The following is a 19276-nucleotide window of genomic DNA, read 5'->3' as shown; positions in this document are numbered from 1 at the left end:
AGCTGTAGCTCCAATCCAACCCCTAGCCTGGGAACTTCCATTGTGCCATGGTGAGGCCCTAAAAAGCAACAACAACAAAAAAAGGATTTCAGAACATATCTCAAATGATGGAAAACCGTGAAGCTACTGACCAGCATCGATCCAGCATCTGATTGGAGGAAGGTTTCTAGCATGAGCAAAGGCAGGAGGAAGAACAGGCTTATCGGGAGAACACGAGTCCACTCTGGACATGTTTATAATGAATTGCCTTCAAGGGAAGATGCGTGAATGTATTTAGAAATGCGACCTTGGAAAAAGAAAAAGAGAAAGTTGAAGGCACGAGGTTGTGGATTTGGGAGTTATCAGCAATAATTCACAGTAGAAGCCGTGGAACTAAACAAGATCACCCAAGTTGGGAGGGTAAAGGAGGGGGTTTAGAAGCATGAAAACAGAAAAGGGATATTTAAGTGCTAGAAGAAAATGGTGAGGCAAATAATAATTTGCAAGAGCAATATTAAAGAAAGAAGAGAAAGTAAAGTCATGGGAATCAAAGGAAAAGATTTTTCTGGGTTAGGTCTGAAGTGATGAGGGTAATTTCTGCGTGTATTCCCTTAGCCAGAACTCAGTCACATGACCCCACTTGAACGTGAATGCAAGGTCCCTGGCTACGCACCTGCTTCCCAACAACAGCTCTTAGCTACGGACAGGAAGGGAACACAAGCCTTTTTTAGACAGCTCTCCATCTCTGCCCTGTAATTCTAACCTCACGAGCTCTCTCTAAATAATTCCTCACCTCTACCTCTGTAATACAAAGACATTCCACAGCAGCAGACGTCATTTCAGCCCACGTTATAAGAGAGAGAGGACAAGTTTTAGATGGTAAGCAGTTCCTTGCCAGCTGGCCGTACCTCTACCACTTTATCACATCTGAGCGCCACACACAGAAGACTGTCAAAACACTTGTGTTGTTTCTCTGAAACACTAAAGTGTTGTATATCAAGTTTGTCATCACAAGAGCTGATGAAATCTATGTGACTACACATTAGTGACTCTGACTAGAACAATGGGCAAAACATCCATGCTGGAAATATTTGAGTCCAGCATTTTGATACTACAAGTAGAAACGTTAACTATCTTGGAGTTCCCACCATGGCACAGCAGCTTAAGACCCAGCATTGTTTCTGAAGCAGTGTGGGTTTGATCCCCTGACTGGCATAGCACATCAAGGATTCAGCATTGCCACAGCTGTGGTGTAGGTTACAGCTGCAGCTCAGATTCGATCCCTGACCCAGGAACTTCTATATGTCGTGGGTATGGCAAAAAAAAGGGGGGGGGAGTTCCTGTTATGGTACAGCAGAAACGAATCCAACTAGTAACTGTGAGGATGCAGGTTTGATCCCTGGCCTTGCTCAGTGGGTTAAGGATCAGCATTGCCACGAGCTGTGGCATAGGTCACAGACTCAGCTTGGATCCTGCGTGGCCGTGGCGTAGCTCTGATTTGATCTCTGGCCTGGGAACCTCCATATGTCACAAGTGCGGCCCTAAAAAGCAAAAAAAAAAAAAAAAAGTTTAACTATCTCCCTGGGTTGCTAGGTGAAAATCTATTAGAAAAACAAACATACGGAGTTCCCGTCGTGGCTCAGTGGTTAACGAATCCGACTAGGAACCATGAGGTTGCGGGTTCGATCCCTGGCCTTGCTCAGTGGGTTAAGGATCTGGCGTTGCCATGAGCTGTGGTGTAGGTCGCAGACGAGGCTCAGATCCAGCGTTGCTGTGGCTCTGGCGTAGGCCAGTGACTGTGGCTCTGATTCAACCCCAGCCTGGGAACCTCCATATGCCGCAAGAGCGGCCCAAGAAAATGGCAAAAAGGCAAAAAAAAAAAAAAAAAACCCATAGTACCATTGTATGTTTTGTGTATAACAACTATTATCCAACTCCTAAACCATTAAGTGGGGAGAGAGTGGGGGTGGTAATTCTTGCCGTAGAAAGGGGTTTTTTGGTCTGAAAGACTCCGTAACTCTGAACTCCTGAGGTTTGAGGTGTAGGGAAACAGAGTTGTCAGGTTAGGGCAGCTTTTCGCTGTCTCATAAGCTGTAGTTGCCCAAGGGCAAGTATCACTTGTCTCCAAGAATCCGTATGAGGGACCGCTGGTGCCTGCAAATGGAACAGAGTTGGAGCTCCCCTCTATTATTCTGGATACGACCTTCCCTGCCTTTTTTCAGAGTGTGTATATCCGGGAGAGGGGACAGGGCTGGAAAAATAATCTCCAGCTCTGTCATGTGATGGATTTTCTCCCAGGATATCTCAGAGCAAATATATCTTGAACATAAGGCTTATCTCCTCCTGAAAAACCTCTGATCTACATGAGAAATTTACACTCCTCCTGTTAGCTTTTACCTTACTTCTTAAGACCGGTTAGCTCTGTCCTTATCCCCATTCTCTGCCTGAAGTTACACTGCCAGGTTTCCTGCGGTGACTAACGGTGAAGGGCACCCATACCCAGTCATTATTCCCTATCCCTGGATTTCCCTTCTGGCTGCAAAGATGGAGCAGTTATGTGTGGAGGGGCAAAGACTGGAGTTAAGGACGGCATATGTATGACATTTCACCCTGCTGCACACATTGAAGAGTAAAGTTCTGTTTGAGTACACAGTCATCTTCTCATCTGTCTAAAGTCTTATGGTTAATGTTCATTCCTTTAGTATAGCACTGTAGTAGTTACTGCGGAGGGTATAAAAGAAATATAAAGTACATCTCACTTAATTCTCCCCACAGTCCTGAGGGATAGGTATTATGATCCCTGGCTTACAGAGAGGTTAAAAAGCTTGACTTGCAGTTGCCGAGGGGGAGGAGGAGGAAGCAGGATGGATTGGGAACTTGGGGTTAATAGATGCAGACCATTGCCTTTGGAATGGATTAGCAATGAGAACCTGCTGTGTAGCACTGGTAACTGTGTCTAGTCACTTATGATGGAGCATGATAATGCAAGAAAAAGAATGTATACATGTATGTGTAACTGGGTCACCATGCTGCACAGTAGGAAAAAAAAATTGTATTGGGGGAGTTCCCGTCATGGTGCAGTGGTTAACGAATCCGACTAGGAACCTTGAGGTTGCGGGTTCGGTCCCTGCCCTTGCTCAGTGGGTTAACGATCCAGCGTTGCCATGAGCTGTGGTGTAGGTCGCAGACGCGGCTCGGATCCAGCGTTGCTGTGGCTCTGGCGTAGGCTGGTGGCTGCAGCTCCGATTCGACCCCTCGCCTGGGAACCTCCATATGCTGCGGGAGCGGCCCAAGAAATAGCAAAAAAAAAAAAAAAAAAAAAAATGGTATTGCGGAAACAACAATTAAAAAAATTTAAAAAGAAAAAAAAGTTTGCCCAAGGCAATAAAGCTTGTAAGTGACAGAACTGGGATTTGGTTTGGTTTCAGAGATGAGGAGGTCGCGCTGTGGTTGCAGACGGGGAGTCCACAGGTGACTGAATCACAAGGTGACCTCATCCTAAGAGCTACATGGAAATCCTTCTGCCCTCACCACCGCCATCTCCTCAGTGGTCTTTCTAACCACATATGAACCCGCCGTTAAAGATTTTGATTACCGTCGTCTTTAACGATAGGGAGAAAACATAGTTGTGTTCAGTCATGCCTAAAATGTCACATTGGCTAGAGTTGTGTCTGTTAACTACTCTCTCCCAAAGTGCCAATCAAGAAATGTTGAAATTAACAGTTGCTGATTTTAATTATAAGCTTTCAGAGTGTATACTATAAAAATGAGTACATTGTTCTTTACATTGGTCGATATTTTCACACACATCTGCCCAGAAATGAACAGCAAGTTGCTGATCTTGTCGGCGCGGCAATGGAACTAGGTTGCAGAAGACCTTGGATGCTCCTCTCATCTCTTTAACATCCTAACCACGTGAGCTGGGGTCTCTCCTTCAGTCTGGCTGAGTCTCAGTCAGTCTTCTGCCACATGAGGAGTAATATTTACTCCTGTGCCTATAGTATAGGTTTACTGGAAAATCGAAACAAATGTTGCAGTCTTTTTATAACCGTAAGGTCCTGTGCAGCTGTAAGTAGTAGTATTCATTCATTCTGCAAGTGTGTCCTCTTGTTGTCTATGGGAAAACATGGCTTCTGTCCTCAGCGCAGTAGTGGGAAGACTGACTTGGAGACAGAGAGCGTGTGCTGCTGTGGGTGCTGGAATGCAGGTGTGGACCAGGTACAACATGAGCCTAAAGGAAAGAACCCCCGACTCCCTCTGGGGAGGCCAGGAAGAGCCTCGCAGAGGAGATGGTGTGAACCGAGACTTGAAGAATGAGAAATAGTGTGCCTGATGAGCTAAATGGAGAAGAGAATTCCAGGCAGAGGGAACGCATAAGTGAAACTCTAAAATAATTTACTCTGTCTGGAATTAGAAGTACAAGGTAAGGAAGTAAAGACACAGACAGATGAGGGGCAAGTTAGGGAAAGCCTTTGAATACCATGCTGAGGAGTTTATTTTCTTTTGCTTTTTAGGGCTGCAGGTGCAGCATATTGAAGTTCCCAGGCTAGGGGTCAAATCAGAGCTACAGCTGCCGGCCTACACCACAGCTCATGGCAACACCAGATCTCTGCCCCACTGACTGAGGCCAGGGATCAGACCTGCATCCTTATGGACACTAGTTGGGTTCATTATCGCTGAACCATGACGGGAACTCCTGAAGAGCTTAGATTATGTGTAGGAGAAAGTATAAAGCCATTAAAGAATTTGGAGGAGAATTTTGATCAGATTTCTGCAGTCTAGATTATTGGCATGGGCCAGGGAGCAGGTAGTAGAGAGAATGAGGCTCTTGCAGTTATCCAAGAGAGAAAGTGTAACGGGAGGAGAAAAACAATCGCTAGGTTTTATGCCTGGGTGACTGAAAAAAATATTTTTTTAAAAAAATAAAGGAGTCTTAAGGGGATTTAGTTTTGAAGGAAAGCTTCAACTTCAAACAGCATCATTTGGCAGGTCATTAGGAGGTAGAGGCATCAGCAGTCAGCTAGAGAAGCAAAGGGAACCTCAGCGCTAGAAATGTCATCGTGGGAGCCAGGCACATTGCAGGGAGAGCTGAAGCCAGGAGTCGAGGACGTGAGAGCTGCCTACAAAAGAGGAGTGAAGGGGGAATACAGCAAAGTTACATAACTGAAGGAAGGGGAGGAAAAGTGCCAAGGAAGCACTACAGATGTCGAGAAAAGACACAGCTTCGAGGGAAATAGTCCGTGAGACCTAATGCTGGGGGAGAAAATTTAAAAAAAGATCAAAGGCTAAAAGAAAACCCATTAAGAGGTTATTGGTGATCTTTGAGAATGGTAAGGCTAGGAATCAAACGAAATAAGTTTCAGAAGTGAACAAATAATAAAAGTCAAAATAGTAGGTTAAGAATCTGACTGCCATGGCTTGGGTTGCTGTGGAGGCTTGGGTTCGATCCCCAGCCCAGGGCAGTGGATTAAAGGATCTGGCATTGCCAAAGTTGTGGCATAGGTCACAGCTGCAGCTTGGATTTAATCCCTGGCCCAGAAACCTCCATATGCTGTGGGTGCAGCCATAAAATTACAAAAAAAGAAAAAGAGAAATAAATATAATCAAGTTCACATATAAAATATAAACATTTATATAGACAAGTTCACATATAGACACATTCAGACTATGGGTTAGCCAGTGGCATTATATGTTGTCAGAACAGTGAGGTACAAATCCAGGCATGTAATGGAGATTGCTGTTTTCCCTTTTGTATCCTGAACACCATAAGCTTTGAGTCCAATGAACGGATCAGACTCATTCTTTTATGAATAATGTAATATGCTTGTATCAAAAAAAAAAAAAACTAACTACAGCTGTCACTTTCATCTTTTCCTTGTCCTGTGTGGCTTGCTGTTTCTCCTCAGTGCCTGATCAACAGCAAAAGCAAGCAATAGCCACCTGAAATGCATATATGCAAGCTTTTTTTTTTTTTTTTTTTCTTTTTAGAGCTGGGTCCACAACATATGAAAGTTCCCAGGCTAGGGGTCGAATTGGGCTTCAGCTGCTGACCTGCACTGCAGCTCATGGCAACGCCAGATCTGAGCCTCATCTGCTGACCTGCACTGCAGCTCATGGCTATGCCAGATCCTTGATCTACTGTGAGCGGGGCCAGGGATTGAATCTGAGTCCTTATGTATACTAATTGGGTTCATTACCACTGAGTCACAACGGGAACTCCAAGATGCAGCTATCTTACCAGGGTGTCTCAGGCACAGTAGTAAAGTGAAAGCACTAGGGCAAAGTCAGTTCTGTGTCTAACTGAAAAGTCATATCCTTGTCAGACATGAGCTTTTTCCTTAATCCTGACAGGCATGGCTTCTCATTCATGGCCTGAAGCATAAGAAGTGGATCAAAAGCCTGTATTCAGGGGCTCTAGTCACTGTGCACAGCCATGGATGAGTCACTTTAAAGTAATTATTCTTCCACCAGGGAGGCTACAATAATTTCATTGCTAATAACTGGATAGGATTTTGAGAACTTGAGATTAGGGCACTTTTATAAATGGTTCTCATTAACCTCTCTTGAAATATCCTACCAACTACATTGGGCTTTCCAGGGACAGGTAGAAGTTTAGTAGCAATCTCTAGATTTTGCAAGTGTAAAACAACCCTCGGCTTATCCTTCAGATGACACTGATGATTCCATGCAAGATACAGTTGTAGGAGACATTTTCTCAAATAACTTTCTTTCCCTTATCCTAGCTAATCAAACAAGATGACCTGGTATCCACTAGAATTCAAAAATTCTCTGAAGCCAAAGTTATAACATGGTCAAATTTCTTTGTAAAGTTTTATAGGCATGAGACCTCTGAGATGATCCTGCATATAATGGGAGCTGTCCTAGCCCCTGTTCTCCAGGTTCTTTACTGAGGTGGGCGGCGGGGGGGCGGGGGAGAACATATTTGTTTTTCTTTTTATGGCCCCACCTGGAGTATATGGAAGTTCCCAGGCTAGGGGTTGCATCAGAGCTGCAGCTGCTGATCTACGCCAGAGCCACAGCAACACCAGGTCCAAGCCACATCTGCAGTCCACACCACAGCTTGCGGCCATGCCTGATCCTTAACCTACTGAGCAAGGCCAGGGATTGAACTCACATCCCCACAGAGACTGTGTCAGGTTCTTAACCCTCTGAGCCACAGCAGGAACTCTGATATTTGTTTTTTAGACCTCTGTATTGGACATCTTCAAATGTTAAACTTAGCAGAGTAGCCAATGTTAAATATGAGAGGAAAATTGTCTGGTAGACATTGGGTCTCTCCTCAGGGAGGTGTCACCCACAAAAATTTACTTGCTATCTTTCCTTCAGTTCGATTAATTCGTTAGGCTTGACACTGAGATAACAGCTTGATTTCCCTCCTCTGTGGCACCCCATGTGAAAGGATGAAAAGAGTTGTGCTATCATCAGTGGCATAAAGAACTCTGCTGACCAGTACACTGGCGGGGGGAAGCAGAGAGACAGTTCTAAGTGTCCATAGTTCCTACAGGCTACAGCACGTGTGGTAAGAAGGCACATCCCAAAGGTGACATTTCTTCAGTGTCTATTCTTGCTTCCAAAAAACCTTATTGATAATTTTTATGTGCAATACATAATGTTTGGCACTATGGAGAATATAAACAACTCAGGATTAAAATACACATAAACAGTTGTGTATAAACACACATACACATATACATCTATACATTCAGACTTAAAGGAGTATATCATTAGAATGCTTTGAGCTGGAAGAAGTGGAAAACATCAACTCAAATGGATTAAACGGTAAAGAAATATGTCACTGTATATAACAAGTGGTCCAAAATCAGGGCAGCTGCTGATCCCATACAGTCCGGGCTTACGCTCTATTTCAGGGCAGTTCTTAGCTTAGCCTTTCTGTTGGCTTTGTCTTTAGGACAGCTGACCACGTGATTACAAGAGGGCTGTGGCAGTTCTGAGCCTCATGGGCAGATAAGACAACATGCAAAGGCAGAGGAAAGTGTTTTCTCTTTCAAGAACAGACTGGGGATCTGTTGGCAAGGAGATTGGGAATGGGAACGGATGCCATCAGGAAGCCTACAGTCTAGTAGAGGAGAGAGCATGTAATAGCATGGCAGATGCTGTGCCAAAGGTACCTGTATAACCAGTGACGGTAGCACCAGAGAGAGGGCATTTCCTTCTTCTCAGCTGGGAAGAAATGGTAGAGAGAAAGAATAGAGGTTTGATAGAGGCTGATCAGCGAAGACTTTACTTGGAGAAGAGGTTGTTCATCCAGGTTGGAACGTGTCAAGTTTAAGATACCGTGGGACCTTTAGGCAGAGAAATCCAGTAGACCGTTGAATGTTTATTGATCTAAGGCTGAGACATCTAGATAGGGAAAAAGATAATAGGTGGTGGTGAAGGCTCTGAGGATGGATGAGCTAATCCAGGAGGACAGACTAGGACCAAAAATGAGATCCTGAGGAAACAACACTGACATTTAAAGCATGAGTGAAATAAGAGGAGTTGACAGAGACAGAGAATAAAACAATCTTTTAATGCCATCTGTGTGTGGGATGGTGTAAGCCAACGAGAAATGACATTTTGTGGTATTCACACGTGTGATTTTGGTAAAGGACTGGTAAAAGCTAGGAACCTTTCAATACCCATCATTTGCCCAGCAGCAAGTGCCCTTTCCTAAGAAATTGGTTGAATGAGACAGTTTTGCTGGAGATATGGCTAGACCTGAACAGGCCTCCACCCAGAGACGAATTGGGGCATTAAAATTTCTAAAATGAGTCTCTTTCTTTTCAGGAGTGGTCACACATTACTTGCCTTCTGGTTTTCCCGCCAAGAGGGAAAACTAAATCGACAGCAGACTATTGAACTGGGACATCACATCCTCAAAGCACACATATTTAAGGTAACTTAAAAAGTTGGAGGCATTTTTCTTTCCATTTCTAGCAGGCTTTCCTTAACACTATGTGTATGAAGCTACTGTTACGTCAGTCTGGTCCATGCTTTCTGAAATGAGTTTGTTGCAAAGTTGGCCCATCTCCTAAAATGTCTCATCTGTTGTCCCTAGGACTTTGTGTGTATAATCATTTAGGTAAGAAGCATATACACATGTATGTGTGTGTTTGCTCCATATATGACCTACCATCTCCTGAGAACACTCATGCTGTAGCATTAGTTGAGGTTCTCACAGTGTCTAAAACAATCACAGAGAGCAGTTCTCTTTCAATGTTCTTACAATTGTTTTAGTGAAATTTTAGTATTCCTGGTGCTGTGATTTTCAGACTGTTTGTCTAAAAGCAGCTATAACCTTTCTTTGAGCTACTTCCCCCATTCTCTCTTCCAATTATAGTTCCAGGAGTTCCCCTGTGACTCAATGGGTTAAGAACACAACTAGTACCCTTGAGGAAACGGACTCGATCTATGGCCTCGCTCAGTAGGTTGAAGATCCGGCGTTACCATGGGCTGTGGTGTAGGTCATATACAAAGCTCAGATCCCACATTGTTACAGCTGTGGTGTAGGCCACAGCCTGGGAACTTCCATATGCCACAAGTGCAGCCCTAAAAGGGGGAAAAAAAATGGTGGTCCCAGTTTTTCTCTAGTAGTTTCAAAACTTCTAAGAACTCTAATCATTCCCTCTGTCAGCATTCATCCCGAGGAGGGCACCTAATACATCTGCCTGTGCTTGTGTGCATTCTTTTGCTTTTTCGGTGCTTACTGAGGCCTTGTGTTGGGTACTAGGGATACAAAACCATAAAAGATACCCCCTGATCTCAAGGAATTTATAGTCTAGATAGTGGGGTGAAGCACAGAAGTCAAGGAAGAAATCTGTTCTCTTGATTTCTGGCCCACAGTTTGCTATTGCATCTGCTACCTCCATTCCCTGCCGTCTCTTCAGACTACTTTTGCTGTCTCAGGATTGAGACATACAGGGATCTCAAACAGTTCTCTGGCTTGGACTTTCCCCAAGACATACTGTTAAAGATAAGACAGTTTTCTTGGAGTTCCCATCGTGGCTCAGTGGTTAATGAATCCGACTAGGAGCCATGAGGTTGCGGGTTCGATCCCTGGCGTCGCTCAGTGGCTTAAGGATCTGGCATTGCCATGAGCTGGGGTGTAGGCTGGCAGCTGCAGCTCCGATGAGACCCCTAGCCTGGGAACCTCCATATGCCGCAAGAGCAGCCCTAGAAAAGGTAAAAATGACAAAAAAAAAAAAAAGTTTTCTTTAGAGAGAAAAATGACATTAAGGGCAACTTCAAGAGTCTAGCAAATTCTTCCCAGTCAATAAGCACGCAGCTGGAGAAGCCTGTTCATCAGATGGACAGACGTGAAACCTGCAGTGACAGGTCCTCTATTTGAATCATCATCATATCGAACAAATCACTGTACCAGAAATGACCTTACCAAGCGACCTTCCTTAATGGGAGCAGAGTGGGACTAAATATCAGGCAAGGGGTCCCATTCCAGTTTCAAGTGGACCAAAATGTATCTGCTACTTCTACCAGCTCTGAGGTGATTGTCCTTCAGTTAGATGGAAAAATAACTTACACATTCATCATCACTGCTTTGAACGCTTAAGCTTTTAACATCACTGCCTAGGATCAGATGCAAAGAAATTGATGCCTGTCTTTATCCTTTATCCCCTGCATGGTAAAATAAATACCACATGAAACAGATAAATGATTCGCCATTTCATTTGATCCATTGTGACTTTATCCAATACACGGAGACCTCCGTTTGTGTTTTTTTACATCCCCGTGACTTGTGTATTTTATAACCAGTGTTTGATTCCTTCACCCACTTCATCTTTCCCTCAACCCCCCTCCTCTCTGTCATGGAGAGCTACACTTAAACCATACACGCCTGTCAATGACAGAGTTTTATCTTATGTTGCTGCAGACGACATGGTTGCCTGAGATAAGACTGGCTCCGTGGGTGATTCGGGCCATAAACACTCGGGTGTATAGCACGGGGTGATGACATGACTGCGGGCTGAAGAATGTAGACCTGGACCGTGGTCTTCTTGATGCTGCACTTCTCAGAGTCCTGCAAAAATGCAGAGCGCCCCCTGTTGATAGTTTTTAGCTTCTGCCACACTACTCGAACTCCCAGTTCCTATCTGCTGAGGATCACGAAAAGGCAAAGTCAGACTCAGTGCTTATACCACTTAGACCTTCCAGGTGGCAGTGACATAGAGTCCAATTTATTTTTCTTTGGAGTTAGTTTTAAATTTCCCTTAGTTTATCTTTGTTCATGAAAATTTGCAACCTTAAAAATAGGAGGTTGAGGGTCTTTAATTCTGGATGTTTAGTTGGCTATGGAACTCTTTTCATTCTTTTTGTTTTTAACAGCTTTTTGAGGTATAATCTTATATACCTAAAATTCACTAATTTAAGGGATACAAATCAATAACTTTTAGTATATTTCCATCACTCTAAAAAACAAACCGTACATGCATTTGAAGTCACTCCCCCATGCTTCCCCCAACCCTGGGCAACCACTAATCTACTTTCTGTAAGTTTGACTTTTCTGGACATCTCATATAAGTGGAATCAGACAATACATTCTTGTCTATGTCTGGTTTCTTTCACTTAGCATAATGTTTTTAGGGTTCATCCGTGTTGTAGTGTGTATCAGTACTTGATTCCTTCTTACTGCCAAATAAAGACTATTTTGTTTATCCCTTCATTAGTTGCACATTTGGGCTGTTTCCACTTTTTGGCTATTGTGAATAATGCTGCTATAAACATAGCATAGAGCTTTTTTCCTCTTTTTATTGTTTTAAAAAAAATTAGCCATATTAACGTGAACAACTCATTGGCACTTAGTACATTTGCAGTGTTAGTGTTCGGGCTTTTGTGTGGATGTGTTTTCAGTTCCTTTTTATATCTACTTAAGAGGGGAATTGCTAGACATATAGTAACTCCATGTTTAACGCTTTGAGGAATTGCCAGTCTGTTTTCCAAAGTGGCTGCACCGTTTTATAATCCCACAAGCAATGCATGAGGGTTTCAGCTTTTTCAGACCCTTGCCAATTCTTGTTAGACATTCTCTTTCTTATTTTAGCCATTTTGATGGGTATGAAATAGTATCTCAGTGTGGCTTTAATTTGCTTTTCCCTAATGACCAATGATGTTGAGCTTTTCATTCTTTTATAATCCTCCAATTGCCATTTAGATTTTTTTTTTAACCTATGTAAAGAAAGCAGGATATTTGTGAATTATGGCCAGAGAGATTCAATCTAATTTGTAATGCAGAGTGTTTCATAATCAGAGTGCTCTTAAAATCAGCTCTCTGAATGCTGCCCTCTGAAGTGTTCCTTTGATTGATCAGTCCTCTGACGTCTCTTACCACGGGGGCAAGTGCGGGAAGCAGACATCTGGAGATCCCTTAACATCAATCAGAAGACGTAGGTTGGAGTTCCCGTCGTGGCGCAGTGGTTAACGAATCCGACTAGGAACCATAAGGTTGCGGGTTCAATCCCTGGCCTTGCTCAGTGGGTTAACGATCCAGCGTTGCCGTGAGCTGTGGTGAAGGTTGCAGACGCGGCTCGGATCCCGTGTTGCTGTGGCTCTGGTGTAGGCCGGCGGCTACAGCTCCAGTTCGACCCCTAGCCTGGGAATCTCCATATGCAGTGGGAGCAGCCCAAGAAATGGCAAAAAGACAAAAAAAAAAATTGAAAAAAGGCATAGGTTCAGGCATAGACTCTGCCACTTAAGCAGTCTCAATTTTCTTTTCTATAAAATAGTAACAATATCTTAACTTTCCGATTATGACAGGATCATAGATATAAGATATATAAAAGTACATTAAAAATGTAAAGTACTAGGCATCTAATATAATGTTTTATTATCAAAATTATTAGTAAATGTTCCTGGTCATCAGACTTAATAACAAGCATAAATTCCAGATGGTAGTAACACCCTTTCATTTCAGAGATGACTGAGCATCCTCTGTAACAGGGGTTGGCAAATATGTGTAGTCCATGCAGTGAGTAGTGTCTGTTGAAGCCACTTAACTCTGCCATTGTAATTCCAAAGCAGCCAGAGAGTACAGAAGTGGACGGGTGTGGTTGAATTGCAGCAAATATGATTTATAAAAACTGATATAGGACTGGATTTGGCATTGGGCTGTAGTTTGCCAACCCCTTCACCATGGAAGGCACCATTCCTTCTGTTTACCATGATCCTTTTATTATAACCAAACGTGACCACGTGGATGGTCAGTAATAATCCATTTGAGATACTGGGGTACCTACACATGGATCACTGATTGTGAGCAATAATTTGCTTTAAAGAAACCAGTTAGATAAGCTCTAAGGTGATCTTAAGATACTAGAGCCATAGATAGCTAAGAGCCCTAAGATGAAATTGCTCATTTCTTCATGCCTTTCCTGTTTCCTCGAAGTATTCAAAAATACTGAGCAAGGAGTTCCTGTCGTGGTGCAGTAGTTAACGAATCCGACTAGGAACCATGAGGTTGCGGGTTCGGTCCCTGCCCTTGCTCAGTGGGTTAACTATCCGGCGTTGCTGTGGCTCTGGCATAGGCCGGTGGCTACAGCTCCGATTGGACCCCTAGCCTGGGAACCTCCATATGCCACGGGAGCGGCCCAAGAAATAGCAAAAAGACAAAAAAAAAAAAATACTGAGCAAGCTTACTAAAGGCTGGAGAACAGTGTTAAAAATTTAGATTCTAAAATATTTAAGGAAGGGTTTCCATTGCCATCTCTGACAAAAAGAGATCCTCTTTTCCCTGAGTAATAGTTACAGATACTAAAAGGTACTTTTTCTAGTTATGTGAACCTAAAGTTCCCTTTAAGAATCCATCAGCTTTAAATTTTATTATGGGTTATTTTTGACTATATCCTGCCTAGTAATGGGATCTGCCTGTCACTTTTGATAAGTTGAGTTTATTAACTCTTTCCTTCTATACCTCATAGGAACAAAGGGTCCACTTCACCAAGGAGAAAAAATCATTTGAGCAAGTCCATGGTACAAATAAAGCTAATACTCCAAGTCCTAGAGTTTAACTCTGTATTTCGGGCTTATTTCCTGTGTATTTACTCTAACCTCAGTGGGACTCTTAGTGCTGCCTTGTGGTCTTTTTACTGGACCACTTAATTGAAGTTCATTTACCAAGGTCTGTTCTTACTCAGCTCCTCTTCCCGTTTATTTTTTGTCTAGCTCTTAACCAAGTCAACCACCTCAACAAACAGCCTGACGTATGAGTCACTGAAAAAAATCAAAGCCATTGGGGATCCCGTTGTGGCACAGTGGAAATGAATCCGACTAGTATCCATAAGGATGCGGGTTCAATCCCTGGCCTCATGAATTGAGTCAGGGATCCAACATTGCCATGAGCTGAGGTGTAGGTTGCAGACGCAGCTCAGATCCCTAGTTTCTGTGGCTGTGGTATAGGCCAGCAGCTGTAGCTCCCATTTGACCCCTAACCTGGGAACCTCCATATGCTGTGGGTGCAGCCCTAAAAAAGCAAAAAAAAAAAAAAAAAAAAAAAAAAATCAAAGGCATCAAATGTGACTTCCTTTAACTACTCTCCTCTTGCCAGTAAATCAATCTATATTGTTAGCAATTCTTACCTCCCTTTTTCTTATCTCAGGGAAAGAGATGTCCTCTTTTAATTTTACTCTGAAATATCTCAAACATATAGGAAAATACAGATAATGGAATCATCAAATACTATCTACAGGATTTAACAATGCTAAGATATTTATATTTGTTCACATCTTTTTCTTTACTTTTAAGAAATGAAAGCGTAGCAAATACAGTAGAAGCCCCCTTTATATCCCTCTTTTATCCCATTTCTCTCTCTCCTCAAAGGCAACTTCAATCCTTACGTTAGTGTGTGTTCTCACCTGTGTATTGTTAGGTATATATTCATAAACAACGTATAGAATTATTTTATGCTTTTTAAATTTGACATAAACAGTATCATAGTATATAATCCTATAACTTTTCCACTCAGCTTTTTATATTTGAGACCTGTCTGTAGATCTAGATCAGTGGTTTTCTTTGACTATACATCATATTCTCCTGGGGAGCTGTAAATACATACACACACATTTCTGAACATTACTCCCAGATATTATCAGTCATTGTTCTGGAGTAGGACCCAGGCTTTTTTTTTTTTTTTCAAATTAATAGATTTTTATTTCTTAGAGCAATTTTGAGTTTACAGAAAAATTGAGCAGAAAATACAGATAGTTCCCACATACTCACTACCCCCTCCACATTTTCCCGTTAACATCGTGCACTGGCAAGGAACATTTGTTACAGTTGATGCACCTACATTGATACATTATTAGTAACCGAAGCCCATACTTTACATTATGGTTTGTGCTTTGTGTGGTACAGTTCTATGGATTTTGCCAAATGCATGATACTGTGTATTCACTATTACAGTATCATACAGTATAGGTTCACTGCCCTAAAAATCCTAAAGCTATCAAAAATACTCCTAGTTAACTCTGCAGAATTGGCAAACATTACCAGAAAAGCAGCTCTAAACTGCTCTCCTGGGCTCTATCCTATCCTAGATTCTGACCCAGTAATTCTCAACTTGTTAGTCCTCCCACGTCTTCAAGGAGGTTTGGGTTTTTTTTTAAGTTTTATATACGTTTTCCTAGTGGCACTTAAAAAGAGTGTTTATCCAGATTACCTAGATCCACTATTACCAGATGTGGAAGTCCACCCAAGTCCCCTTGACCAAATTATGATTCATTGTTCTGGGAACATTCATATTTTCTCTCAACCTCTCAGGCTTTCTTATTTAAAATTTCTTTGGTACCCCTAAATGACTGAAATTATCCTGAGTATCACATTTTTAAAAGAGGCATTTTACATTCAGAAAAGGCCATCCAAACTTGTAGGCCCTGAGCAGAGGAGGTGAGTTGCTCCCTCTTTCAGAAAAGCTAAATACAAAATTTTCTGAACTTCCCCTGATGCCAGAGGCCTTGAGCCAAAGAATTGCCACATGACTTTAATAAATACTGGTCCAGCATTATTCTCCTCTAAGATAATTTTATAGATTGAATGACCATACCCAAGGAATCCTGTTTAAGTCAGTATTCAAGAAAAAGTTGACTGTTTCAGGTCCTACTCATAGCTTTACTTTAAATTTTATAGTTGGAAAAGAAACAAATAATGCTTAGTTGAAATCCTAAGAGCAAAGCCATAGGAGTAAATTAGATTGTCTGGATTAAAAAGGACAATTTTGGGAGAGGCCTAAGGATGGAGGGTGGTCTGGAATTAAAGGTAAAAGGAGGAGCCAGCAATCAGTTGCTTTGTCTATTCTAGTTGCTGCATTTCCAGCTAGGATTTCAAAACTGCCAGCAGGCTGGCACCAGCATCAGGACCCCAGGCTGTATAGACAGCCACACAGACCCAGTTCCACCCACCAGTGGACAAGCAGCAGCCCTGCACCCACCTCAGGGCTACACAGCCATTGCACAGAAAGCCTACCCCACCTTCCAGGAGGCCACAAACACTACACGAGGTATGGCCTTGCAACCAACCAGACTGGGGGCCCAGTCTCATCCACCAGTGCACCCAGAGTGGTCAGCCCTGCCACAACAGAAGGGCACACACAGCCTACTTAGGGGTACCCTTAGAGCCTTTAGGGGTACTCCAGAGGGGAGTATGCTACTTGGCACCAATGGCCATCTCCTACCTAAAGTCACTCTTCTAAGATCAGAAAATGTATAGAATTCCCTTTGTGTCTCAGTGGTAGCAAACCTGACTAGTATCCATGAGGATGCAGGTTTGACCTCTAGTCTCTCTCAGTGGATTAAGGATCCTGCATTGCCATGAGCTGCATTGCCAAGTGGTGTAGGTTGCAGCTGCAGCTCAGATCTGGTATTCCTGTGTCTGTGGCTTAGGCCAGCAGCTACAGCTCCAATTTGACCCCTAGCCTGGGAACTTCCACATGTCACAGGTGGGGCCCTAAAAAGACAAGGAAGGAAGGAAGGGAAGAAGGAAGAAAATGTAACCAGTCTACCTAATGTAGAAATAAACACAGAGCATTGGAGAAAATGAGGAGACAGAGGAATATGTTCCAAACATAGAATAAGATATAAACTCAGAAAAAGAACTAAATGAAGTGGAGATAAGCAATCTACCCTTTAAAGAGTTCAAGACAGTGATCATAAAGATCCTCACCAGACTCGGGAGAAGAATGAATGAACACATTCAACAAAGAATGAGAAAATATGAAGAAGAGCTAAACAGAGCTGAAGAACATAATAACCGAAATAAAAAATACGCTAGAAGAAATCAACATCAAACTAGATGATACAGAGGAACAGGTCAGTGAGATAGAAGACAGAGTAGTGTAAAGCACCTGAACAGTACAGAAAAAAAGAAAAAGGAGTGTTTTAAAGGAGGGTAGTTTAAGAAACCTCTGGGACAGCGTCAAGCATACCAGCATTTGCAGTATAGAGGTCCAAGAAGGAGAAGAGAAAGAGAAAGAGCCAGGGAACTTATTCGAAGAAGTAATAGCTGAAAATTCCCCTAACCTAGGGAAGTAAACAGACATCCAGGTCCATGAAGCACAGAGTCCCAAACAAGATGAACTGAAAGAGGTCCACACTAAGACACATTATCATTTTAAATGGCAAAAGTTAAAGACAAGGAAAGAATCTTAGCTCCCATAAGACTATCAGCTGATTTTTCAGCAGAAGCTTTGCAGACCAGAAGGGCGTGGCACGATACATTCAAAGCGATGAAAGGGAAAAAAAAACCTGCAATCAAGAATATTCTACTGGAGTTCCCGTCGTGGCTCGGTGGTTGACGAATCTGACTAGGAACCATGAGGTTTCGGGTTCGATCCCTGGCCTTGCCCAGTGGGTTGAGGATCCGGCATTGCCGTGAGCTGTGGTGTAGGTTGCAGACACGACTTGGATCCGGAGTTGCTGTGGCCCTGGTGTAGGCCTGCAGCAACAGCTCCAATTCGACCCCTGGCCTGGGAACCTCCATATGCTGCGGGAGCAGCCCAGAAAAAGGCAAAAAGACAAAAAAAAAAAAAAAGAATATTCTGCTAGGCAAGGCTAATATTCAGAATTGAAAGATAAAGAATTTTACAGATAAGCAAAAGCTAAAAGAGTTTCAATAGCACTAAACTGGCTTTAAAAGAAATGTTAAAGGGACTTCCCTAAATGGAAAAGAAAAAGCCACAACTAGAAATATGAAAATTATGAAAGGAAAAAAATCTCACTGGTAAAGGCCAACAAACATGCAGGAGAGGTAGTAGATCAACCATTTACCTGGTAGGAACATTAAAATCATCTGTACCCACAGTAAGTAGTTAAGGGATATATAAAACAGAGAGATGGAAAACATGATATCAGAAACATTGAACATGGGGCAGGGGTAGTAAAAATGTAGAGTGATTAGAATGCCTTCAAATGTAAGAGGTCATCAACTTAATCATTCATGTATACATGTATGTATAAAGTTATAAGTGAACCTCAGTGTCACCAAAAACAACAGATAGAAACAAAAAAGAAAAAGGAATCCAAACAACACTAAGGATAGTCATCGTCTCACAAGGGACGAGAACAGAGAAGAGGAGAGGAACAAAAAAGAACTACAAAAGTAGGACTTCCTGTTGTGGCTCAGCGGAAATGATTCTGACTAGCATCCTTGAGGACACAGGTTCGATCCCTGGCCCTGCTCAGTGGGTTAAGGATCCAGTGTTGCTGTGAGATGTGGTGCAGGTCACAGACGAGGCTCAGATCTGGCATTGCGGTGGCTGTGGTGTAGGCCAGCAGCTGTAGCTCCTATTGGACCCCTAGCCTGGAAACCTCCATATGCCATGGGCGTGGCCCTAAAAAGCAAAAAAAAAAAAAAAGAAAGAAAGAAAAGAAAAGACTTGGGGAGGGGGAATTATACCCAGATATAGCAGAAAAGAAAGGTATTAAGTAGATATGGTGCCACAAACTGCCAAGGCAGAGACAGTTTAAGTTAGCTTGTTCCCACAGGGCTGGTCTTTGTCCCCATTCGTGGACTGGCTTTGATATGCAGGGATGCTGTTAGCACGAGACTCTATTCTCATTTTGTTAGTACCACAAACCCAAGGGCTCCTGACTTACTGCTGATGATCCTTATGAGCTGGGCTAATAACTTAATTTTTTCTATATTTCTTTTTTAGGGTTTGAGTAAAAAAGTTGGCGTATCGTCCTCCATCCTTCAAGGTCTCTGGATCTCCTATAGCACAGAAGGTCTTTCCATGGCCTTGGCATCTTTACGAAACCTCTACACTCCAAATATAAAG

The 19276-nt window shown here is 42.7% G+C and overlaps 1 protein-coding gene across 19 annotated transcripts in view; it reads left to right on the top strand.

Moving 5' to 3' along the window:
• Positions 1 to 19276, top strand: part of TANC2 (tetratricopeptide repeat, ankyrin repeat and coiled-coil containing 2) — a 365248-nt gene that overhangs the window by 307361 nt on the left and 38611 nt on the right. For all 19 annotated transcript variants that reach the window (XM_021068126.1, XM_021068124.1, XM_021068122.1 and 16 more), the window contains 2 exons: positions 8788 to 8896; positions 19154 to 19276. In XM_021068126.1, coding sequence (XP_020923785.1) covers positions 8788 to 8896; positions 19154 to 19276 — 232 coding nt within the window. The remainder of the gene's footprint in view (positions 1 to 8787; positions 8897 to 19153) is intronic.

The sequence above is a fragment of the Sus scrofa genome, chromosome 12 (assembly GCF_000003025.6).
Source record: "Sus scrofa isolate TJ Tabasco breed Duroc chromosome 12, Sscrofa11.1, whole genome shotgun sequence".
NCBI classification, from domain to species: Eukaryota; Metazoa; Chordata; class Mammalia; order Artiodactyla; family Suidae; genus Sus; species Sus scrofa.
This window is presented reverse-complemented; position numbering and strand designations above follow the sequence as displayed.